The sequence below is a fragment of the Mastigoproctus giganteus genome, chromosome 5 (genome assembly GCF_048544385.1).
Source record: "Mastigoproctus giganteus isolate SK-2022 chromosome 5, ASM4854438v1, whole genome shotgun sequence".
Lineage (NCBI taxonomy): Eukaryota > Metazoa > Arthropoda > Arachnida > Uropygi > Thelyphonidae > Mastigoproctus > Mastigoproctus giganteus.
The window spans coordinates 187,282,044-187,308,949 of record NC_143579.1 but is presented as its reverse complement, the minus strand read 5'-3'; the positions used below and the strand labels follow the sequence as shown (position 1 = coordinate 187,308,949).

General features: G+C 41.7%; 1 protein-coding gene across 2 annotated transcripts in view; it reads right to left on the bottom strand.

Moving 5' to 3' along the window:
• Positions 1 to 1,101: 1,101 nt before the first annotated feature.
• LOC150085939 (LIM/homeobox protein Lhx1-like) overlaps positions 1,102 to 26,906 on the bottom strand; it is a 206,082-nt gene continuing 180,277 nt past the window's right edge. The window contains exons 5-6 of one of the 2 annotated variants that reach the window (XM_090373598.1): positions 23,476 to 23,643; positions 1,102 to 1,749 (exon numbers count right to left, since the gene is read on the bottom strand). In XM_090373598.1, coding sequence (XP_090229724.1) covers positions 1,559 to 1,749; positions 23,476 to 23,643 — 359 coding nt within the window. In that variant the 3' untranslated portion in view covers positions 1,102 to 1,558. Of the gene's footprint in view, positions 1,750 to 23,298; positions 23,644 to 26,906 lie in introns of both variants that reach the window. The other variant, XR_016546947.1, reaches the window with a different exon arrangement.

Below are 26,906 nucleotides of genomic sequence, written 5' to 3'. Positions count from 1 at the left end.
GATTGCATTCTCTAAAAATAGGCTCATTGTTACAGATGCTTGTTCCTAATATTTTCACCTATCAGAAATACACTTAAGTGATTTACCCTCTAATTCCTTTTATAAATTGACTGCCTTATTGTATTGTAGGACCCAGCTCTAGATACATTTTGTGATGGTTCGTAGTCCTGCCCAATTTGATGTTATAATAAAATCATTAACCCCCCCCTCCATTTACTGCCTTTGTGTCCGGTCACATGTACCAAAAGGAAAGGTGTGTTTGCATGTAGCTCCAGAGATTCTTTCTCACTTAAAAGCCTAAAAAATTATGAAATACGTGGTGTTTTTTTTTTTTTTTTTTTAAATCGATACGCAATGTATGCGCTCGCGCATTACAGTTTCCACCTGAATTCGTAACGAAGAGATTAATGATTCATACTTCAATCATTCTCAACCTATACTGCGCCGTAAAATTCTAACGGCCATCAGTCCTTGATCAGATTCGTGTGCCTATCACCATACGTTTCCGTGAAAACCATTCGGGTCATCTTCAGAATTAAATTATAGTCCCGAGAAGTGTGTAAGTCACAAGGGACAATTAATTTGGGGCTGTCTAGTTGCAAACCAGAAACGAACAGTTGGTCTAGATCTCTGTGTAGCAGTTTGATTAATGACTTGTTCGCGAACATTGCACAGATAAGTGCTGTGTCCATCGAATGACCCATCGAATGAATAAACCCGTTCCGATTATTCTATTCTCCTACCCAACTCCATATTTAATAGGGTACTTCAACTAATCTTCACGATTATTATTACCCAGAAACTGTTTCTTAATAGCGCTACAATTCATTTGATATATGTTGTATGTACAATCAGTTTTAATGGGCCAACAGCGGTGTCATCCTATTTGATTCACAGTGCTGGTTTATGAGGCTGACATGAGTGAGCGTAGTGTCGCTATTGGCCACTCGAGTGGAGGGATGTTTGTATGTGATGTCACTAATAAAATGAAAATAAAACTGCACAGGTAAATAAACAACCATTTAATGAACGACTCATTTAATTGAGAAAAAAAAAAAAAAAAAGTCGTTTCCTCTGAGGACATACATTACAGTGGGGTGCAGTTCTACATACGTGTCAGTCAGGTGGCTCGATCACGTGTGTGTCAGTGGTCACCAAGGCTGTCGCAGGAGTATGAATGAGAGGAGGGATATTTCAAGAGGGATCATTTTGTCCTCCGAGTCGTTCTAGCGACAGTCGCCACCAGATGTTATCTACCGTTGCAATAGATACAACGCACATCATCCTCGGTCCTTCGGAATAAACGATGCGGTTTATACAAAGGATGAATCACTCGCCTCCGTTTCCAAGACACCATCACTTCGTCCGTTGCCACAGCAACAAGAATGGTACACAGTTGTCAAGACGAAGATAAAACTCCATTTCGTCCACTGAAGGGTGCTGGCCAATCACGCACTGCACTATCACAGAAACGTCGGAGAACGCTGCACGGTGCGCCTACACTTCCGGCACACGACAGATTACATACACTAGTCGTGTGTCACGGAGTTCCGTGACGTCACCACACAGGCGTTTCATTGATTGGTTGATGGGAGAGACCCGTGGGAAAACTATCTGCCGTTGAACAAGGTACACAGTAGGCGTCTGTGACGGCAGGAATACTCAGGACACTCTCGGGACTTGACCTCTGTGATAACAGGTCACTGTGGGTAGGAAGATAAGGAGCGTCCGCACCCAGGTTTACCGATCCTGTTAAAAGAAAATTACAAAACTTATAAACACAGTTTCCACATAACTATTAATAAATTAGGTTTATACACTATAAGTGTTAGTGAGAATAAAAGTGTGCACTCTACAAACGGGAAGGGAACAATTCTATTGGTTATGCGAATGGTCTGCTTTTGTAATTCTCTCGAAGAAGAGGGCGTAAAAAGCATACCATACGAGTGAATTCGTCTCTTTTATATATTCTTCTTCTGCCTTTAGAACGTCGTGTAGATGAGGTTCCAATAAGGGCCGCCTCGCTGTGATCCACCACTCCACTTGAAATGCTGTGGTTCACGTCTACGGTGGAAGTTTGTGTTCTATTAACTGGTAAGGTACAACCTTTTATCAGGAAGAGTTAGATTAATAATTTAAGTTTCATTTAGTGAACCAACTTAAATGAATGAACAATTTTTCTATTACTGGTTTGTGGAATAAAGTTACTGGCCTCAATCTAAAAACTGCGTGAACCTTATAAAATTACTTCGCACTATAAGCATTGCAACAATTATTACACGAGAGCATGCCCAGAAGTAGTGGACATACACGGTAGAGGCCCTTTAAGTCACAGGTGCTGGATTTCACATTGTTTCTGTAGAGCAACGGGGCTACAAGACCACTGTGTGGAATCTTCATCTTGACGTTACACGACCAAAATGATTCGTTTTCTTCGCGAGTGTTATCAATCAAGAAATAAACTATTCAAACACTTTACTTTATACGCCACCATGCATCGTGTTACAAATCCTTTACCAGGTTCTTGTTCACATGCATGAGTCCTTGTCTGTGCACAATGTAATCCTTGTTCTCACTCATTATGCACGTGAAAAAGAACCCGTTAAAATTATTTTAAATTGTGTACAAAGTATTTGAATAGCGTATTTCTTGAAACCAACACCCTCTTATCAAAGATGGCCTTGATGGCAGCTTCAGCAGTATCCGAGACCAGTGTTTCATAACCTGCAGTGAGCAACGATCTCATTAACAGTGATGAGAAATATAGGTAAGCCATTAACATCTTAACGTATAATACTACATATACGAGCACATATCATTGTATTTAAAAGGTAGTAATTAACATATTTGTATGCATAGTTTGTTTTTGTGGTCAGTGTTTCCATCTCAAATATAAAAGTGATCCGCCGTTTTCAATTTAAATATACAAATACAAAAATAGTACGTATTTGGGAGGGGGGGAAAAGGTTGTGTAACACTGTTCTAGAAGATTTATGTGTTGAGTGGACCATTGTTCACGCTCGAGTGACTGCTAAACCATTCTGACCTAGTGTTTGTGCCGTATTATAAACGGAAAAGAAAAAGGACACGCATCTCCTTTTTCTTTTCCGTTTTGCAAGAGGTCAAGAATTTCTGTGGAACCTTGAATGGCTTGAGATGTCTCAACAAGATCCCTTCAGGGGTGATGATGCTCTTCCAGAGATCATCATCCATGAAGTATGGTCAGCTGTAATCATTTGTATATCATAAACAGCAGCGACATCAGTACTGTGTGCGTAAAATGAAATTTGAACAAACAAGTTGAAGATTTGAAATAAAGGTATGCAACTGTAGAATAATGTGTAAAGTAAATTTAACAGAAATGATTAATTAATGCCATCGAACCAACGCTTAAACATTACATCAGACTGATATAAGAAAACATGGCGAACTATATAAAAAAAACAGTGTAAAACTATGCGCATTACAGTGAAGAATGAGTCTAGAATTGCTGGTTAATAATACTGCAAGAAAAAAGGTACGAGTGCCCTGATCAAAGAGAAACCCCTAAAAAATCCTATTTAATAAAATTATTGCTAATTATTAGTAAAAGGCAGTGTGGCGTAGCCAGGACTTTTTGTCAGCAGATAAATTCACAGAAAAGGGCGCAATTACCTAATTCTAAAAAGCGCTAGAATACCAGATTTCGGTCCTAGGGGATATTCAGTGTACCTGCTGACCCTACCCTGGCCACACCACTGGTAAAAGGATACACTGAATGGTACTTTATCAAGGGCTAGCACCATTTAGTACATTCACATAATAACCAGCAAAAGCTATCTGTTTTTGATTACTAGTTGCCAGTGAATGCAGGACCTAAAGATAGGCCTTAGTGAGAAATAGGAAACAATCTATTAACAGTTAAGTAGCTTACTGGCAAAATGGCAGCAGCCCAACAGACAGCAGATAGAAAAATATAAGAGGATAAGTAATTAGCAAAGCTAAAATAGGATGACAGTACTACCCCAATCATTCATGGGCTATAAAAATTGAAAGCATAAAAACTTAGAGAAAAGCAAAGCATATGCCAATGATACTCAGATGTACCGGGTGCTGCATAACTGTCTGTCTGTCTCATGAGGTGGGGTCCAGTACCAGGACCTCATGGGACAGACAGCAATCTGAAACAGATTTTGCTGATTATTATTTGGATAAATTAATTGGTGCTAGCCCTTGATAATGTACCATTCAATGTATCCTTTTACTAATAATTAGCAAAAATTTTATAAATTTTTATGAATTAGTTTTTGGGGGGTCTCTTTGGTTATAGCTCAAAGCACTCGTGCCTCTTTCTTACGCTGGGCACTAATATCTGCTATTACAATTTTAGGCTTTCACTCTGCGCATTGGATTTCATCAAGGACTATCCTGTCCGCAAAGCTGCTTGCCGTTAAAAGATTTTGGTAGTAAGCAAACATTTGTAAAGTTAGAAGACAGCTGATCTCTTATCTTGATTTAACCAGCATGTGCACTACTGTAGAAATATTTCCCGCGTCTGGGAAACTCACATGCACGGTAAACTGTGGTATCTCGTATTCGTTGCAATAAATCTTCATCTGCGTTACTTCATCACTTGGCAACTACTTCTTTAAAAGGCTGCTAAATCTCCATTATGTAATTTTTGATTATTCCCTAAAATGAAGGGGAGGCTACGAGGCAGAAAATTTAACGGCTATACTAAACGAGCGCTTAAAACGCGGCCTTGGAAGCGCCCTCGAACGCCCCGTTTTACCAGAAGCAGAGGGAAAAGATACAAAGGGTACTAGGAAAGTTTTGCAATATGACGCAACAATGAATCACAGGAAGCTGCTTGTTGCTGCATGTTGAGACATGTTCATACGTGCATAGTAGCCGCCGCGCCAAGTCGATGGGCTCAGTTATTCATTAGTAGTGAGAGTGTAAAGTGCTTGCGATGGCATCGTGGTCACGAAATGAGATAAGGACAGTTTTGCGGTATAATTTCGTGCGTGGTTTACCCATAGACCAGTGCTTAGAAGAAATGACTCTTGCACTAGATGATGATTGTCCACATCGTACAACGATATTCAGGTGGTATAGAGAATTCCAAAGGGGAAATTTCACTCTGGAGGATTCTGAGAGGCCGGGAAGGCCACGAACGTCAGTTACGGAGGAAAACGTTACTGCTGTGAGGAAAATGCTTGACGAAAACAGGCGAGTGACCTACCAACAGATACAGGATACTTTGGGCCTAAATGCACCAGCAATTCGTTCGATTCTGCAAGATCATTTGCACGTGAAGAAACTTTGTTCTCTCTGGGTGCCGCATCAACTGACTGAAGAGCAGATGACACGACGTGTGACTTGGTGCCGGGAGATGTTAAAAAAGTTTGATAAGGGACAATCTCGGTATGTGAACAACATCGTGACAGGTGACGAGACTTGGCTGTACTATTACGATCTGCCGACCAAGGCTCAAAACAAAGTTTGGGTCTTTGATGATGACGACACACCCGTAATTGTCAGAAAATCCCGATCTGTAAAGAAGAAAATGATAGCTGTATTTTTCAAATCGAGTGGAATTGTGGAACGTGTCGTTTTGGACACGCAGAAGACAGTCACAGCTAAGTGGTATACTGAACAATGCCTGCCTAAAGTCATTGGATCTATGAAGAACCTGCGGCCAAAGTCAAGAATGGACACCTGGTACGTGCATCACGATAATGCTCCAGCTAACCGCGCCAAAGCCTGCACCGAATATTTGACCACGACAGGACTGAAACTTCTCGAGCACCCTCCCTACAGTCCAGACCTTGCTCCCTGCGACTTTGCACTGTTCCCGCATGTGAAAATGAAGCTAAAAGGGAGGCGGTTTTCCAGTGATGAGGACCTTCTACGGGCTTGGGACAACGAGTGTGCTTTACTCCCTAGTGAAACTTGGCAGAACTGGTTTAAAGATTGGTTTCGGAGGATGGAGAGGTGTATTGAATGTAGAGGAAATTACTTTGAAAAAATTAAATAAACAAAGCTGTATTGCAAAACTTTCCTAGTACCCTTTGTATGCAAACTATACGGGTGTTAGTAACCCCGCGTTGGACGCTCAACGCCAGCGACTTGGCGTTTATATCGTCTGCGGAGAAATTCTCCTCATTCGTTTGTTTGTTATACAGTTCTTTGGGGAGGCCGATGTTTGACAGAGAGAAGTTTATTTGTGAGGTGGAAAGGAGGCCTCCCTTGTACAACACGGCATTAAAAGAAATAGAAATTTAAAAAGAAATGTTTCCAAACTGGGATGAATTATGTAATGATGTGAGAAAAATCAGAACCTTATATTTATTGTAAATATGACTTCTATTTTAATACTGTTTCATTAGTTAACGAAATAACAGTTTGTTCACTTGCAGAGACAATTTATTGGTAGATACCTCTGGTTATTTGTGTACGGAATCACGAATGTATATAATTTTAGTTAGATCAAAACAGTAACCGGAAAACTTCTGAAGAATATCCACTGCAACAGTACAACTAATGGCGTTAATAAAAAAGAATCACGTGCGGTCTTTCTGTATCTGAATTAATTTTATAGCATCTCTCTCTCTCTCTCTTTTTTTTTTTTTTTTTTTTTTTTTTTTTGAAAGTACAGTATGGTGAAAGCAATGAAAGAAGCAGTAAGCTGCAACGTACAGCGTCGTAAAAGGGGAGGGGAGGGGAGGGGAAGGATCGTACTTCCTTTTTTCAATGTTTATTGCATCTACTAACCAGAATCAAGGAAATGCATCTATTGGAAGCCACACTGGAAACGGGAGAAACTGATAACACTACGATGCGCATTTGATAAAAGAAAAATTTGCTTTATTGTAATTGATTTAGGGAACAATGTCGGTGCAGTACGTTTTCTGAATACATATTTGCTCTTCTAACGAAATTTCAAGAAAATATTTGTATTGATAGCCGCGTTATAAACTTCTAAAACTGGTGTCGAAGAAACTTCTCATGAACATTCGTAAAATCAAACAGTAGTAATCCTTTACAGTGTGAGTAGCGGAGAATGTTTCTTGCTTCAAATGGATGGAAAGTACTTGTCAATATTCCATCTGGAAATAATGTCAACTAGTGTGAAGACAGCAACGATAGATGTTTTATTCTGAGTAGTCCCTTGCGGTAAAATCTAGGAAGTTACCCTTTAAGCTTCCGAAAGTAATTCGTTATGGTGGGGAAAGTAAACTGTTTTCTGCTTAGTTTTCTTTTTCAACTCACAATCAACGAATACAGTCGTTAAACGTATTTAGCAGTCACGCGGTCGCTTGAACTACATTCCACTCGCACAGGCGTGTATTACTGCAGTCTCGCGCTTAACACTCGGCTACGTAATCAATCACTAAATTTGTAACAACTTTCGAAGTTAAAAAAATTCAAACTTTCTTTCCTACGAATTCATCAGTAAAAATTTATTTATGAGTAACTGTCAACGAAATTACAGCTTCTCGAGGATGGGTACTCTTTTACAATGGAGAGACACGGCCACGGATTCAAAATATGCAACGAATTCAAACTCTCATCGATATTGTCAGGGACAATTTTTGTGGAACTGACTGAATACGAGTTGTTGTGTAACGAATGCGATTGAACCATGGGCCGAAGCAAAAGTGGCTAACAAAAGTAACTGCGTTTTATATTTGAATATTTCTAAGCTATATGTTAATTAGAAGTGAATTTCAAGATGACTGTAGCAATCCTATGAAGTGCACCAGGCCCGCAAAGTGGATGTCACTGTCTTTTTGTTAATTTTTGTAATTAGACCCATGCACACTAAATAAAAGTGTATACAGCGGGGGGGGGGGGGGAAACTAACCATAAGCAAAGTAATTAATGATAAGCACACAAAAATTTTCATTTTTCCATATAATTAGAAGATCTGAAAAAATATATACAGTATATACTTGCTACACTCTAAGTCTGAAATGAAGTTATCTTGTTATTTTTAATTAGTCGCTGTTTTCAGTTCTATTAATAACATTTTGCAACTTCAACAGATTTCTAAGTGAGAAGCTAACACAGCAGTTTTTAGCTTACGATTACAGCTAGATTTTATGCAACCACACATACCACATTAAAAACCTGTTGCGGCCGTCATCGACATGTAACCCATACACAGAAAAAAACTGATCGTGAGCAGAAAAATTTTAATACCGGATCCCTAGAATAATTCACCAGTAGATTTTATAGTTGGTTGTAATCCCGCAACGACATTAAGGTATGGACTAACAGAATGGTCCTTAAACGACTCTGTAGCGACTGGAACAGTGAAGATGCAATGAATAAAAATATTCTACGAGGATAATTTATTCACCAAATTCTTGCAATTTTGATGCATGATGAAGAATAAGCCTAATACGCGCCAACGTCGTTGGAGAGAAGACCAGATGAGATTTTGGGTAGCTAAGTCTAATCTTCCAAGAGCGGAAAATTTTCTTTTATGGTAGAACGGAAAGAAGAACAGCAAACTTCCGTGAACCATTCTCGATCAGCACTAGCCATATGGAATGGGACATTTTTTTTTTTTTTTTTGGTAGTTGTTGGCGCATAGGCTTCTGTGGCCATAATGCACCTCGCAAGGTTTTTGCAGTACTTTGATCCAAGCCCGCGGGAATCGAACCCGCGACCTTTGGGTTGCCAGGCAGGCACTTTACCCACCCGGCTAGCCCGGTCGGCGAATGGGACATTACCTTGTTTAAACGAACATAAGGCTGTACCAAAGAACTGCCAAATCTTAGGAAGCATGAAATCGTCCAAAATGTTAAGCTGGGCGCCGGCGTTCATGGTTGTTGAAATAATAAACTCCATTAGTAGACATTCTTTATCCTCCACACCCGCCCATCCGATCGGAATACGGCGTGGCAAGATTCGTCACACCACAAAATCGAAAAGGCGCCTCCGTAGCCAGGTGGGAAGGAGCAGCAGCGCGTAGCACACGCTTCTTGATTTGACCGAGATTCGAGCCCGTCACCACCAAATACGGAGGATGCGGAAAGGTCAGGGAATGACCACCGCATATTCCCGGAGCAATATGGCCTTAGTTGCTAATGCTCCTAAAAACCAAAACAAAAAAAACAAAATCGAAACTGTAAAGGAGTTGAAGTCTATACACTCCTGGTTGATGTTTGACGAGATTGTCTTGCTAACCGGTCACGTGGAATATGCTTTCTTGGCCTCCTTGAGAGTTGATAGAACCGTCGCACATCCATTTCATGACAACATCACTGACGGTCAACTTTGCATTGTTTCAGCCATTGTACGAACCGAAGCCGCCAAGGCGACATCCAACAATAAAACCTCTCGAAATCAGTCTGCTGAGTCCTACGTAACATCACGTCCTGAGTTACTTGTTTATACAGGAAGGACCAATGGTCTATGGATACAGGGCTGTTCATATACTTTTTTTGGTGGGGGGTAGTGTATTTACGTATAGTGACATCAGATTTTAAGGGAGTAAAGACTATTACCCCCTTAATCGTGTATGCTTAATGTATGACATTAAGCATACACGATTTGTTAGACAAATATAGGACCATACTGAAAAAATGCCGCGGGTTAGGTCACAATATGTCTGCAATTCTGCCCTGGCATGATAAGAGGGATTATATGCTAAAAGCCTTGTGGATTCTGCAAGACTTTTGGGGGGAAATTTCTATCACTTGGCCCGCACTTGTAGGTAGAAATCTGTTTTGTAGAGATGCCATACATTTAAACAAAAGTGGTGAAGAGTTTTTACCACTATTATTGACCACTTTAATGGTTCAGGGAAACTGCTAGTTTGGGGGGGGGGACAAGGGTTATATAGATACGCGTTTATCTGATAATATTGGTCAAATTTACTCTTGCACATACCTCAAGAGTTCTTGTTTGTTACCACAACAGAACATATTAGCAAGATATTCTGAGGGCAGAAACCTTTCAAATGCGCGGGCAGCTAATACCAGGGAAGTGAGCTTAAATAACTTTAAGGGGTGTGTCAGGGTAGTTAACTATACAAAAACACTAAGTCTTAATTGTTTGTACAGTAATGTCAATAAAATTAGTGAATTCGAACTGCTGGTTAGGACAAGTAATGCTGACCTAACAGGGCTTACGGAAACGTGGTGCCACCCGGAGATAGGGAAGATAAAAGGGGTGGTGGGGCCATGCTTCTTATCAAAAGCAGCCTGAGCGCGACGAAAGGTAATTTAGAATCTGTGCCGACCGGGCTAGCCGGGTGGATAAAGTGCCTGCCTGGAAACCCAAAGGTCGCGGGTTCGAATCCCACCTCAGGCTTAGATCAGAGTGGTGCATTATGGCCACAGAAGCCGATGCAAAAAAAAAAAAAAAAAATAGAATCTGTATGGTGTGAGATAGTTGGAAACAAAGTTATAATGAGAGTGGGAGTAATTTACAGGCCAGGTGATTGTGAAGATTATGCAAATGAAATGGGCAAGTAAGCGTGAATGTCTTATTATGGGCGATTTTAATTTGCCTCTAATTGATTGGAGCAAATGGGAGGGAAACTCCACATGGGGGACAAAATTTTTAAATCAACTAGATGATCGCTAGTTGTATCAACATGTCAGGGAAAGTACTAGGGAAAACAATACTCTAGACCTCATCATCACCCATGAACCAGATGACATAATCAGGCTGACAGTACAGGAACCAGTAGCAGGAAGTGATCAAGGAGTTCTACATTGGACGATGAAAAAGAGGTAGTAGTAGTTAAAGGCAGAAGAATGGGTTATAATTTCAAGAAAGGAAATTACGATGCCTTAAGGTGCTACATGGCCTCTATTAACTGGGTAGACGTCTCACAGAGAGCGAATACAATTAAACTATGGTATACCTTTAAAATAATCACAGAAGCCCTCAATGCATAAATACCGTTAAAAAAATACTCCACGAGGTGGATTCCAAGTTGGATGAATAATGAAGTTGCCAGATTACTTGAGCAGAAAGACAGCATGGAAAAGTTACAGAAGCACAAAACAGCTACAAATTGAACTGTAATACTGCCACAGAAAAGGTTAGGCTGGCAAAGAGAGGGGGGACAAGGAATTCTTCACATATATAAATGCAAAGAAGAGAAGAACAAGCCAGATTGGACCCTTATGTAATGGACGTGGGATAGTATTAGATATCCCAGCTGAAGGTGCAGATGAACTCAACAGTTACTTTGCATCGATATTTACAGAAGAAAAACCCTTCACGTCAATGAGAAATTATGGGAGTGAAGTTGAAAAAAAAATGTAATTAATGATGTTGAAATTTCACATGTTTATTTAATAAAAAAACTTTCGAGCCTACAGGCCAGTAAGGCTCCTGGGGTTGATGGCATTTACCCTATAATCTTAAGGGAGGCGGCAAGCTAGTCCATTGAGGCTAATTATGCGAGCATCACTGGACTCGGGAGTGATTGCGTAGGATTGGAAAAGTGCCAACGTATCTCCAATACATAAGGGCGGTTCTAAGAATGAAGTGGGAAATTACCGGCCGGTTAGTCTAATTTCAGTAGTAGGGAAAATCATGGAGACAATGATTAAAGTTGGAATTCTGAAGGATACTCGGCATGGTTTTGTAAAGGGAAAATCATGTTTAACTAATCTGGTTAGCTATTTTGACAGGGTCAATCAAGAGATGGACTTAGGGAATAATTTCAACATTGTTTGTTTGGATTTCAGCAAAGCATTTGACTCAGTCCCACATGAGCGGTGGTTACTTTATAAGCTGGAACAGGTTGGAATCACAGAGAAAATCCTTAGCTGGATGGCTTCAGGGCAGAGGGTTGTGATAAATGGTTATTCCTCAGATTGGGTTGATGTAAGAAGTGGGGTTCCCCAAGGATCAGTATTAGGACCACTGTTGTTTTTGATTTTCATAAATAACATCGATGAAGGGATAGAGGGCGTGATGTCTAAATTTGAAGATGCTGTAAAGATTGGTAGAGTAGTTAAAAATCGCCGCCAAGCAGAGCTTCTTCAGAATGACCTAGATAGACATCAAGGAGGGATAGTCAGAAAAATGGCAGCTATGCTTTAATCAAGCAAAGTGTAAGGTATTGCACCTGGGGAACAGTAACCCCAAAATAAGTTATACACTTGGCAGAGTTGAACTAAAGCTGGTAGTAGAGGAAAGGGACTTGGGGAACAGTAACCCCAAAATAAGATACACTTGGTAGAGTTGAACTAAAGCTGGTAGTGGAGGAAAGGGACTTGGGTGTTACGATACGGTCAGACTAAGTTCTCTGAGCATTGTAGACAGGTTGCAAGGAAGACCCTGGTGTCCTATCGATGATGTATCGAACAATTGCTAGTAGAGATAGGGACGTCATAATCCCATTGTATAAAGCTATTGTTAGACCACACTTGGAATACTGTGTTCAGGTATGGAGACCGCACCTAAAGAAAGACATTGTTTTCTTGAATGGGTCCAGAGACGGGTAACTCGCCTGGTGAGATCGGAAAAAGGGCGTCCATATGAGCAGTAGCGTAGCTACCCTTTTTTGGGCCCGGAGGCAAAGAACATGTTCAGGCCCCTACTTAATTAATGAAAATTGCAAAAAGAGGAGACAGCCAGATACGCCGGGCCAGGGGACAATTGCCTTGCCTGCCTACATGGTAGCTACATCACTGCATATGAATAAAGACTTCGAATATGTGGGTTGCAGAGCTTGGAAACTAGGCACCTTAGAGGAGACTTGATTGAGGTGTTTAAGGCTCTGAGAAGCATAAGCAAAATGAATAAGGACGAAATTTTCACGGTTATAAATGATTCTAGAACTAGGGGCCATAATTTCAAGTTACTGTGGGGGGAATGTTTAGACTGGATTGCAAGAAGTTTTATTTTAGCCAGCGAGTAATAAATTACTGGGTAATTTTTAACGGGAGGAGGGAAACGCTTAGGTTGTCCATTTCCTTTTCTCTTATTTTATTTATTTATTATTTTTTTTTTTTTTTGGCTCGTGCAGCAGAAGCCATAGGCTTCCTTGCACCATGTGGCCATTTGTAAACTAGGATGTTTGTCCACATATATGCACAAAAAGTTAAACACTGAAATGGGAAAACATTGTTTTTTTTTTTTCATCTGGGGATGAGACAGACTAATAATTCAACTGACTGGAACAAGGTTTCATAAACGCCTTTACAGGCTTAATTGTATCTGTTGAAATGGTTGCTTGTTTTAGTACCAAGGTAACATGTTGCCTATATTGCCATCATTGAGTAGGGCGCAAGTTGGCTGGGAATAAGACCTAATCCAGTCGTACTTCAAAAGGTTTCATATTCCTGCATTATCGACCGCAAAATTTTCCAAATGTTGGCTACTATCCTGCTACTGCAGGAGTAAAGTTTGGGAACATTTCCTACAAATGGCTTTAGCAGAGACTAAGAAACAAGTTTTATACCCAAGCTTCATTGAATTTCGATGCGCTTGCAACTATTGTGAGCTTCTGCATACGGCCGTCGTGTCACCTTTGCAGAAAGTGAAGCTGAATCTCATCCACATAAGCCTTAGCACGTTTGTTGCATTACAAGAAAAGATGATTTAATTTCTCTGTGAAGAAAACAAAGTATTTGGGTCAGAAGATGTTCACTATCGCAGCTAATTAATAACCTATTAAGACAACAGAATTCTCCTTGACATCGCCACTTATCTCGCAATTTGATCTGAAAATCAACCCCAGTTAAGTTCAAGTGTATGATCTTTTTTGTTAATACAGTTCCCTGCTACCATCCAGCCTACGCTTGTATGGAGCTTCAAATTGCACTGACTTGCGGCTCGAGACCACGTTGATGATAGAACAACCATAGTCAACTACATTCGGACCATCGGTTTTTCCCCCCTTTTATACGCGGCTTGAAATTTGGGCGTGGACTGCGCCCACTACAATAAAACCCATCTTTGCATCAGAATTCTGGCCGCTTAAAGGGCTACTTACAAGAACAAACTTCCTCTCCAGTGCACAACATCAGTGGCTCAAACCCTACAAATATAAAAGGTTACCTACATGCACAGGCTCGTCGCTACAATTAAAACTACCTATCATCACACCGTCCTTCTGGGATAAGTGTTGCTGGAGAGTCCAGCAGCGAGTTCCTAGGCTATTCTCCCACAAAACTCGATTTCAAATGCTTCCACTTGTCCAAGAGCTGGATGCTGACTTCAACGTGTTTGTGGAGAACAGAATACAGTATATCGGAAACACATCCTCAGTCAAGTCTTCGTTCAACCGAGTTCTTAATCGCCAGCTGTCATCATCTCTACATCTTCATCAAGTAAAACTCTGACTCGGTCCACTCGATTCCGTGTAATTGTTCACTCTCCATGCTGTTAATTATTTTTTCTGTTTTTGCTATTCATTTTATTCATGAAAAATGAAACCTCTGTCTCTCTCAAACCTTTTCCTCCGCACCAAATGACCGTTAATTTCGATGCCTCATAGTGATTTTATGGCACGAAAACTTGCTTTAGGGCTTGCTGGACACAGTCAATAGAAATCTCCATTTGAGGGGAAAGGGGGGGGGGTCCTTATTAACGGGAAACAGCTGTGAATCCCCTTTTCCCCGTACGCAAAAAGTCTATTTGAGTTGGTGCCGATAACATGTTCACTGGACGCAGAAGAAATGGACAATGGTGCTTTTCAAATGATGAATCGTTTTCTTGACGCACTTTTGCCTGGAAAAAAAAGGGAACTTCATCCCACTGACATTACTAAAAGAAACATTAATGCATGTTCTCACAGAGTTCTCCTAGCTTACTCTCAGAGGGAAAGAATGGTGGTGTGGAATGGCTAGCTAGATCTCAGTCCAACTGGATGCTCTAGACCAGCGACAGCAAATTGGGGTCCCCGAGCGTCTGCAAGAAAGTAGATTCAACTCATTGTGTGCAATAAGAATGAAGAAAATAAAAATGGGATTCCTTCCTCATCACACTTATTCTGAGAGGTAAGTTGTCGAACCTTTATTTTCTTTAGCACATCTGGACTACTATCTAACGAGGGGAGTTCATACAGAAACATGGAAGGGCCGTTAGAAATATTTTTGTTCTTCGATCACAGTGTTTTATTGTCGAGATGAACGCCCTTTGGACAAAATAACATTTTTGTTCAGTTTGGGATCCGACTGTACAGCTAGCAATTAAAAGGGGTCCGTGGCTGCAAAGGTTTGCCTGCCTGAAACTTCTCTGGATAGTAAGTCCAAACTGTTCCAAAAACATCACGTCAGCCTTTATGTAGGAACGGTAATTGATAACTTCGGCAATAGTTTAAAGGAAGATTATAATTGATTCAGAAGCAGACTTTTAACCTTTACATATTTGAATTTATTTCAAAACGACGTATTGGAATAATTTTCTTCAAATTGATGCCGAAAGTTTTGCCCCCTTCCGCTTTAAGAACATTTGTGTACATTTCTCCAACTCTAAACTATCTGATGAAGGACAACTACCTGCTAATCGAAAGCAAATTTCCACACAACTATCCTGCAACCACCCTTCTTCCCTATGTGTTTTTATTTTCTTCATGCAACTGATCTTGACCCTCTCACTTTTCTCATATTCATTATGAGGAAAGGGGACATTTTCTCCCCCCCCCCAGTCTTCCTTCCTGGAAATACTCTTTGTAGCCTCTGATGCCGTCAGTTACAAAAGCCAATTAGATTTAGTTTAGTTAGATATTTTTATAGCTTTTCATGTTATTAGATTTCCTCAAGTACTTCTCTTCTAGCCGAGTGGTTAGTAGCGCGAGTGCAGTAGCACACACAGTGGACCGGGGTTCAAGGCCGTGACTGCTAAATACGATTAACAATTTGTATTGATTGATTTATTGTAAACTCCACTGACCTAGTGGTCATGCCGGAATATAAACAAGAATAATAATAAATACAGCTCAGGTCAGAATTCGTTGGGCGTTCTAACTGCTTATTTTCTTCGATCGGCCTGAGAAATGAACCGTTACTTTTAGAATAATAGGTTTAAATCCGTCAGTCGTGTCTGAACAATAAATACAATCGTTTTATTATGTAAAAGCTTGTATAATAAGTTTAAATATTATCCACGGTTAAAGTATTATAACACATATTTCCTTAACTATCAGTTAAGAACATCCCATCCCCTTTAGTAAAACTGCTATCCAGGAATGAAAATTATGGATGAACTATAACGCGTGTGCGTTACTACACTCTCGCGCTCCCTCATTAATCCCGTTTCAACGAAATAGTTCAGACGATAGATTCAGTAATCGAATTATTTTCAAAGTTCACTTATGTATAAAATATACTGGTTTATAAAAAGAAAATCGTGAATGGTTAGTGCAGGAACCAATAAACACTGGTTTCATTTCGTCCGAACATGCGTCGAGTGCGCCACGTATTACAAATACATTAAGAATATGCAACCAGCATTCGCTTGAATCACAAATGGAAGATTTTTTTTTTTTAGCAAAAGAATTCGATCTTATGTTTTCCACCTTCTTCAATGATCACGCTCACATAAAGAAAGTTAAACATAAGAAAGGCACCTGGGGTGGATGGGATCTATCCAGTTATTTTAAAGGAGGCGGCAAAGCAAATAAGCAAACCCTTAGCCATAATTATGAGAGCATCCTTGGACTCAGGGGAGGTTCCCACGGACTGGAGATGTGCAAATGTGTCCCCAATTCACAAAGGTGGATCGAAGGGTGACACGAGTAATTACAGACCAGTTAGTTTAACTTCTGTTCCGGGTAAAATAATGGAATCGCTGGTTAAAGATGCATTGCAGGATCATCTAGACAAGACTGCAGCAATAATTCAAACACAGCATGGGTTTGTTAAGGGAAAGTCTTGTCTGACAAATTTGATTGGTTATTATGATGTGGTCACAAAGGAACTGGATGCAAAAAATAATTTTGATATCATATACTTGGATTTCAGGAAAGCTTTTGACATTGTTGCGCATGGAAGACTACTGTACAAATTGGAGCAGAATGGTATTAAGGGTAAGTTGCTACAATGGATAAAAGGATGGTTGAGTGGGAGAAGACAGAGGGTGGTAATCAATGGGTGCTGCTCTTCGTGGACTAATGTTATTAGTGGAGTCCCACAGGGTTCGGTGTTGGGTCCACTGTTGTTTTGTGTATTTATCAATGATATTGATGAAGGTATATCAGGCTTAATGTCGAAGTTTGCAGATGACACAAAGGTTTGCAGGGTTGTTAATGACAGTAATGGCAGTGTGCTACTGCAACAGGATCTAGATAATTTGGGCAGATGGGCTAAGAAGTGGCAACTGAAGTTCAACCTTGACAAATGCAAAGTACTGCATATGGGTAGAAGTAACCCCAGAGAAACGTACCAACTGTGTGGTACTATACTTAAGGTGGTAGAAAATGAAAAAGACCTGGGAGTAATTGTGCAGTCAGATATGAAGTTTTCTGAGCAGTGCAGACAGGCTGCTAGGGCGGGTCATGGGGTTTTGTCAATGATATATAGGAATTTTGCTAGCAGGGAAAAGGAGGTGATTGTCCCTCTGTATAAGGCAATGGTCAGGTCACGCCTTGAGTACTGCGTACAGGTCTGGAAGCCTCATTTTACGAAGGATGTAGATTTGCTTGAACGTGTACAGAGAAGAGCAACACGATTGGTGAGGGGAATGAAGGGATTCTCTTACCAAGAGAGGCTTAAGTTCTGCAAATTGCAGTGGCTGGAGACTAGGCACCTGCGCGGTGATCTGATTGAGGTCTATAAGACCTTGAATGGGTTGAGCACGCTGAATTCTGATGGGATCCTTCCACTTGTTCAGATTACCAACCTACCGGGACATAAGTTCAAATTAAGAAAGGACAGATGTAGAATAGATGTGCGGAAATTTGCCTTTAGCCAGCGGGTGGTTAATTGCTGGAACAAACTTCCATCTGTCGTTGTGGAAGTTGATAGGTTAAATAAATTTAAGGAGGAACTGGACAGGCATTTGGAGGGAATGGTGTGATTTTTTTTTTTTTTTTTTGGCTGATTCTGCATAAGCTCCTACACTTGCTTTCTTGCATCATGTGCCACTACTACTACTACATCCGATTTTCTATCTCACCCCCCCCCCAAGTGAACGATTGCGAGTTTTTATGCTGTACTTTACTTTTTAACCTACAATCGTTTACTCTTTTGTATACCAGAAAACTGTGGTATCTCATCTGAATAAATAGTGATCCTTTTTAAAATAATTCGTTAGAACAAAATTTGGATGAATGAAACACACTAAAATGAGTGAATTCGTATTTGAAAGACCTGTAATTTTAATTGAACCTCGTAAAAAAAAAAAAAGGCAGCTGGTAAATTTAATTAAACAAAGAAAAAGTGTGAACAGGATAAAATGAACGATATGAGACCGTGGTGTTACCGCCAAATTAAGCAGTAACACTATTGAAAATTACAAAGGTTTACACTTGGGCAATAACAATCCAAAAATAAGGCAGTCGAGGAGAAAAATTTTGGGGTTCTCATCCAGGCAAAAGTGAAATTCTCCATAGTAAGGAGAGTGAATTCTTGGTGTCCTATAAATGATTTATCAAACGTTTCATTGCAGAGATAGTGAGGTCATTCAAGGTGGGATCGCACTTCTATTATGGAGCCACCTAAGAAAAGACCTCAAGCTTCTTGAAAAGGTCCGAACACGAGCGACACACATCGTTAAATTGGCAAAAGGTTTCTTGAAGTTAGATCTGCTGAGGGCCGCAGCTTGCTCATCAGCTTCGAACGTCTTTATGGAAGTGAAGGGATGCTCCATCTTGTTGAGAACATAGTGGCATAGTATTTTGGGTCAGGCGCCACCGGTGGTTTCCCACATCTGCGCCGTATATACTCTGTGATGGAATGCAGAACAACTGGAAAGGCCAGAAAAAAGTGTAATGTCTGGTTTATGAAGTACTGTGTTGTGTCTCTGGCTGCTTGGCCGCAGGGCCCCTAGTGGGATCCTACGTTGCCCGCCACCACCACTGGGAGGTGAGCCTGGCTGGTCTCTACCAGGGTCGTCTGAGGTTCCTGACAGAGACCAAGTAAAAAAAAAAAAAAAAACTTTTTGTTGAAGAGAGGACACTAGGAATTACAGTAAGAGTAGAGTGGGTCAGAATGTAGGGTAAGGAACAGAGATGGACCAACGTGAAGGGCCCACCCGGTGATTTAAGCCGAAGTGGGGGAGAGGGTATAGGGAATTAAAGTCACAGGGGCAGGTGCCCCCGTGTGAGAGCCATTGGCCTTGGAATCTGAAGGGACATCCCGCACCCACAACAGGGTACCAGCATAATCCTACCCCAGAGTGGGATTTGCATGATAGCTTTGGTTGCTATAATTTCCTGCACACTACGAATTAGAGTAAGGTGTGGGTAATGCATTTATTCTACCCTTGTTGAGGTTTGCAATGGCGGTGAAATGTTCCGGTCAGGCCTGTCATGGGTGTGATAAACCCGTCTTGTGTTAATAACTGCCTGTGCAAATCGTGTGAAGGCTGCATAAGATGTTTCATCGTTTATAAGATTTGCTCTTGTTGGCAGGGGTTGGATTTTATCTCGCTGAAGAGTCGTAGGCGGTAATCATCATATGAGGGGCACTCGTACATGACATGGACCCAGGACTCCTCATCTCCGCAGTAAGGATTGTTTTCGACACCGAGCGCTGTTAACTTTTGTTGGAATGGGCCATGCCCAGTAAGCAGAAAGGTTGCCTGCAGTCCAGGTGAATACCAGGGAGGAGGCTTGGGATAGGTAAGGGCGATTGTGGGGAAGAACTTCTTAGTTATTTCTCCTTTATTTGTTGCATTCCAGGACTCCTGCCACACACACTGCAGGTGGCTGGCTACACGCCTTTTTTCTTGTTTATGGTCATTTGTGAGGTCCAGATGCAGATCCAGTAGTTGGGTGGAATACCTTTCTTGTGGCGCTGGTAGAGGCCTCTTTTCAGTACTTCCAGGTAGAGGGGGCATGAATCCTGCGATGACTTGGAGCGCAGGGGTGCTGACTGTGCGGCAAGCCCTGGTAACATACAGAAACATAAATCGCTGAATTGAATCGAGTTTACGCCTGTTCCGCTCAAGTGTTGCTCTAGTGCACCATATGGAGGCCCCATAGCAGACAATCGGTACGAATACCGCTTTGTAGATTAGAGAGAGAGCCTTGTGCTTCAGACCCCAGTCAGCCCTGCTTATTCTTCTGATCATGGCAAGGTATTTCAGGTGAGGGTTGCATCTATGTGGAGGCCTAGGTATTTAACTTCAGTATATAATCTGATTGGTATGTTGTTTATCTTCATGACTGGGGTCTGCGGATTTGAAGTTTCCCTTTCAACAGGATGGACTTCGTTTTTTCACCCGAGATAGATAGTTCGTGCAGTGAGGCCCAATTCTGTAGCCGTCCGAGAGCTCGATTTGCTTTCAATTCCAGTCCATCTCTTGTGTCAGAGTATTATAAGAGCAAGGTCATCAGCGAAGGCCAGAGGTAAGACCCTGCCGGATTCCATCCCCCAGGAACTCGTCCAGGACAATTGACCACAGGAATGGTCCCAGAACAGAGCCCTGGGGGCAACCCTGGGTAACACATCTGGAGACTCTTTGATATTTGGTTACAATTTGGACGGATCTGTTGTTGAGGTAGGATTTTATACTCTCATAGAGATTGTAGGAAAGTCCAGCCAGCCGCAGCCTCCTAATAATGCTGGGCCACCACAGCTGGTTGAAGGTGCCGGCGAAATCCACCATAATGGCTAGGGTATACTTGTGCTGCGTTTCATTGGCTTGGGAGATGAGCTTATGGACGGCGTCCTCAGAGCTGAAACCCTTCTTGAAGCCAAACTCCAGTGCTGAAGCAAGTCGTTTTCCATTGTAACAGTCAGTAAGGCGGAAGAGGAGTCGTCGTTCTTTTCAGGGTTTTTAAGTATTAATTTGAGCGTAACTTCTCTCCAGGTAGCAAGGAAGGAGCCGTCAGCCAAGCCCCACACCATAACATCTTGTTAAGAACACAGCGCTGCCGCCATCAGATAATTCTCCAGCATATCTCGATACACAGGACCGGTGACTGTTCTCTCTGTTTAAAGAACGGGCCGCGCAACTTGAAGCACAAAATATGTTGACTTTCTCGAAAATTCCAAAATCACGTTTGGATTTACTTCCCCCACACGAGCCTGTGCCCACCAAATACGGATGATGCGAAAAGGTCAGGGAATGACCACCGCATATCCCCGAAGCAATATGGCCTTAGTTGCTAATGCTCCTAAAAACCCAATAACAAACAAACTTCCCCACACTCTCCACGTGGGTGTCCACACATAAATACCTGACGTCTGGTTTTTTTGTCAGCCGTATTGGTTTGTATGATTTTGATAAACCTTTTATTTAGTGGCCCGATACGTTGATTTTTCTGGAGTGTGGATGAAGCCCTTTACTTACGGTAGGTCTGCTCTCTCTCTCTCTTTATTGTGACGCACAGAATATCCGCTGTCTACAAGTCTCTTATGCCAATCGTAGATCGAAATCTATACTTAATTTGTGTTACAGACTTCGTTTCTTCATCGAAACGGCATTGTGCTCTTTCTGCACCAGTGTATGTTGCTATTCCATTTACACTACAGCAGCGCCGCAGGTGGCCACTTCAGCAATAACACCTGAACATGAAAACTTCGACTACTTTTACCACTGTTAGCGCACGTTGCCTGTATTCAACAAATTTACAAACTTTTAAAGATTTGGCATGCCCTGTTAGGTTTGTTCACACCCTTTCTTCTCCAAAATGAACGTCAATCGTCTTTTCCCATTCGGTTGACCAATTTCAAAAATGTAATTACTTATTTTAAAGGTACCGGGACTTCTTGCTCATATACGTATTACACTGAGTGATCACTGAATGCGACCAGTTGACCACGTGAGGTACGAGAGTGCGCAGTTAGTCGATCTACGTAGCATAGATAAAGTGTCAGTGGTTCAGTAGGTAGTAAAATTCCGAGCGTGATGGGTAAAAGGAAGGATTTATCGAACTTTGATAAAGGATAGATTGTGAGTGCTCGTCGACGAGCTGGTGGGATGTTCGAGAGCCGCCGTAGTCAAAATGGTCAAACAACAACCCGACGGCAAAACTGCAAAGGTCAGCGAAAGGTTGATGTTAGAGGTGAACGCCGGGTTCGACGACTCATACAGACGAAGCACTGTTGAAGAGTTCACTACCCAATACAACATGGGCCAACCCGGAACAATATCTGGCCTGACTATACGTCGCACGTATGGGCTATACCAGCAGACGACCCCTACGGCATCCTCTCCTAACCAAGGTTCATCTGCGTAAAAGACTCGCCTGGTGCAAAGAGCATGCAAGTTGACGTTAGAAGACTGGAAGATGTGCTGGTCGGATCACGTTATTTACTCCACACCGTGGATGGTCGTGTACGGATTTGGCGTCAACAACATGAGGCTCTTCATCCATCATGCATGGTATCAAAAGTGCAGGCGGTTTTATGGTGTGGGGCATGTGGAACAACGCATCAGTGGTCTCCGCTATCGTCAACTGCTTGCTGACTGTGTACACCCCGCTATGTTACACCTTTTCCCGAATGGCGATGGTATCTTCCAAGATGACAATGCACCGTGCCATAGGGCACTTGTTGTGCAGAAATGGTTTGAGGAACACAGTTCTGGCTTTCAGCATATCGATTGGCTTCCGAACTCCCCCGATATCAATCGCATAGAGCAGTTGTGGGGGACAATATGGAAAAGCAGATCAGGCGTCTGGATACACCAATCACCTCCATACCCGCATTACACACAGCTTGGTTGGCCATACCTCCCGACATCTTGTTGAATCAATGCCACGTCGGATAGTTGCTGTACTGAGGGAAAAAGGAGGACCTACGAAGTATTAAGTAGGTGGTCATAATTCAGTGATCACTCAGTGTATATTTTTGTACTTAGAAATGTGTGTGCGTACCGGCCGATAAATCCAGACAAAGACTGCTATCCGGAATGGGATTATTATAATAAGTTATAGCAAAATAACTGCCACATTCAGAATCCCAGTTGTTGTTTTGTTTGTAGAAAGTCCAGATTGCCTTATCGGAAGACGTGAAGTCGCGTTGCCAGAAGTGAATGCCACCAAATATTTATAGTTTGGGTACAATTAACTGCAAATAATCTCATGACTAGGCGGTTATCCCATTCTTGAAATAGAGTTATATGCATGATATTCAAAAACTCAAATTACAACATTCAATAGGCCGCAATCACTTCATGTTTAATTATACAATTTTAGGCACAGCGTAAGTAGTCTTTACATACCTTGTACAAATTGTGCGTACGCTTATTCGTCGTGAATCACCAGTCGTTAAGGTATTTATTATGAGGTGGCGAGCTGGAAGCCTTAACCTGTGGCAGATCCCTATCCTCACTAAATCTGTCCGAAAGACTCGAGAACCTGCAATTAGAGTCGAGCAGGGTAAAATGCCTGATACATACCTGGCGGTAACCCTGGAGGAATGGCCTGTTCCATACTTGGAGGCGGGGGCGGATTTTGAACTAAAGGGATTGTCCCTGGGTAGGTGATATTGTCAGGTGAATGACCCTGAAAATACTCGTAGAATCCTGTTTGAGCTCCATAGGCAAAATCCCCAGGGCTACTAGAATCTACAAAAGGAACAGAAATCAGTGTTAATAAGCACATGCGTGGCAGTGATCACTGAATATTACAATTCATTCAGACTTTCCCTTGCATCCAGTAGACACGTCAGCTTTTGGCTGAAGTTTCCATGTGAACAAGGGAAAATCTAACTTTAAATATCATATAGGAATATGAACGAAAATGAAAAACTTCTGTAAATAATTAAAAGATATGGAAGAAAAAACAAGGTTGAATAAAGATGGTTCACACTGATTCACTACAAAGCTTTACATGAAACTACCAAACACGAACGGTATCAAAACCGTGCATCGGAGGGAGGCGATGTAAGAAACTTTGCTCTGGTGACTGAACACGGGTTTCACCACTTCAAGCCGTGGTGATATTGCACCGGTCGATGAGATTCATCTACCATCTGGTGTTAGTATTGTATTAGTAGTAGTAGTAGTACCGTGCATGGGTTGAAGGAGAAGGGGGACGCCAGAAACTTTGCTCTAGAGCAGTGGTTCCCAACTGGTGTGCCTCGGAATATTGGCGTGACGCGAGATTAGGATTTTGGCGTAGAAATTACATTGAAAGTTCGATGGCAATCACTGTTTCGGTATGCCATTAATATTCGTCTTTTAACTTAAAGTGTGACAAAAGATTGGGAACCACTGCTCTAGAGACTAAACATGAGTTTCACCACTTCAAACCTCCCAATGAGCAAAGTCGTAGTATTGCACCGGTTGATAAGAGTCATCTGCCACCTAGTATTAGTGTTATTTTATATTAGTAATAGTCACAGAATATATATATATAGTTTTCTGAAAATGTAGTTCTTGGAGTTATAAATATTTCAGTTAATATTATTTATATCTTTCACTAAGTTTTCAGGCAGGAATGTTATCTTGCTAGGCTGTTCTGAAATGTAGTCAATAGCTTTCTTTAATAATATTTGAATATCACTAAAAGCCTCAGGTTACGTAAATAGTTTAACTAATATACAAGTTAGTGCATTGTGGATTTATACTTTGCAACACCAGGATACCTGCCCACGCACTGATAAGGAGCCAATAAGCTCTGAAACGGTGCCGTATGGGTGATGGTATCCGCTAAGAATAAGTAAAATAGTCTTCTCCTATGGTGAAGCGTTACTTATTCGGGGTAGTGCAATATCATGACAACTCGTTGGGAAGGTATTCACAATATGAGATATACTTAATGATGCCAATTTATAACTACTTATGTAGTTGGCTATGTACAGAAATGATGAAAATGCACTAAACTTGGACATTATGAAGTTTAACATTGACAAATGTAAAGTACTACATATGGGTAACAGTAACCCCAGAGCAATGTATCAACTCTGCGGTACTACACTGACAGTGGTGGAGAATGAAAAGGACCTGGGGGTAATTGTGCAGGCAGATATGAAGTTCTCTGAGCAGTGCAGACGAGCTGCAAGAGTAGCTCATGGTGTTTTGTCAATGATATACAGGAATTTTTCTAGCAGGGATAAGGAGGTGATTATTCCCTTGTATAAGGCAATGGTTAGGCCACATCTTGAGTACTGTATACAGGTCTGGAGGCCTCATTTCAAGAAGGATGTAGAGCTGCTGGAACGGGTACAGAGAAGGGCAACAAGATTAGTAAATGGAACAAAGGGTTGCTCTTACGAAGAAAGGCTTAAGTTTTGCAAATTACAGAGTCTGGAGACTAGGCACTGGCGAGGTGATCTGATAGAGGTGTATAAGGCTTTGAATGGTTTGAGCATGCTCAATGCCAATGGGATTCTTCATCTTTCTCAGAATAATCACCTCAGAGGGCATAAATTCAAATTGAGGAAGGACGGATGTCGGATAGATGTGCGGAAATTTGCCTTTGGCCAGCGGGTGGTTGGTTGGTGGAACCGACTTCCATCACTTGTTGTTGAAGTTGATAGCCTAAACAAATTTAAAGCTCAACTGGACAGGTATTTCGAACGAACGGAGGGGTGAAATGGGAGAGGGTTTTTTTTTTTTTTTTTTTTTGGCTGATGCTGAATAAGCTTGCTTTCTTGCATCATATGCCTCTGCTAATGCTAATGCTAATTATTTGAATATCATTCAACTGTGCAACCAGACTGTGGCGATGGTATCATGGACATCACTGGATCTCCCTCTCTCATCTCCACATTGGAAAGGAATAAAGGAAAACTAGAAACCATACAAAAAGGTTCATCATGACCTCCAAATCATCACAGGCTGCCTACCACTATATCTTAAAGCCATGAGAAGAGGCCTTTTCACCCGTTTAAAAAAGGGTATCCAGACACCAATGATCCGCAGTTAGAAAGAAAGAGAATCTGCAACCACCTCCTGGACTTGTGGCAGTAATCCAGGGCAACTACACCTTCCCGCAAACCCCACCAAGGTTCTCACGGGCCATGGAGCCTTCAAGAAAAACTGACCCGCTTTGCCACTGTGGACATGAGGAGTCCTGCTTATGATAACTACAAACTTAGACTATTTACAGAGGCACAATGCATCTCCTGCAATCAAGGGTACTTACTTCTCCAGAACGAAGAATCCTACAAGGCTTAACGACTTTTGCTGAATACAGAGCTGCACAAGCTGTGGTACAGCAGCTACAACCTCCTTCTTGACAAAACCAGCTAGACTCCCACATAACTCAACCTTACTGCTGGCGTTCCCTGGAACGCGAGATTTCAGAGTGCGTTAGGCTTCTGGCAATCACCCTACTTCGCCTTGATTGGGTGCCCATCTACCCTATCGGTCCACCTGAATCTCTTCCTGTTTTTTTTTTTAAGTCTCTGACAGGAAGCTCAGGCGACTCTGCCAGAGAACTAACTGCCTGGGTCATCTCCCAGTAGCGGTGGTGACGGGCAACATAGAGTCCCTTGGGGCCAAGCAGCCAGACAACAATACTACATAAACCAGACAGTACGCTTTTTTCTGGCTTTTGTAATAATTCTGCATTCCATCACAGAGTACATAGGTGTAGATGTGGCAACCAAGTTTTGCCCTACATGGTGACCGTGTATCGAGATGGCACTGGATGCTTTAAACAAGCCAACATATCATATCACAAGGCCTGCATTGTGCAGGAATGGTTCTAGGATCATGTCCAAGAATTTTGTGTGCTCCCTTGGCCGCCAAATTTCCCCAAATCAACACCATCGAGCATTTGTGGGATGCGGTGGAATGCAGCATTCGCCAGTGCCGAACTTCGGGACGTCCAGGATAGCTGAGAACGCGTTCTCGTGGAGTCATGCTACGCCATGCGGTTA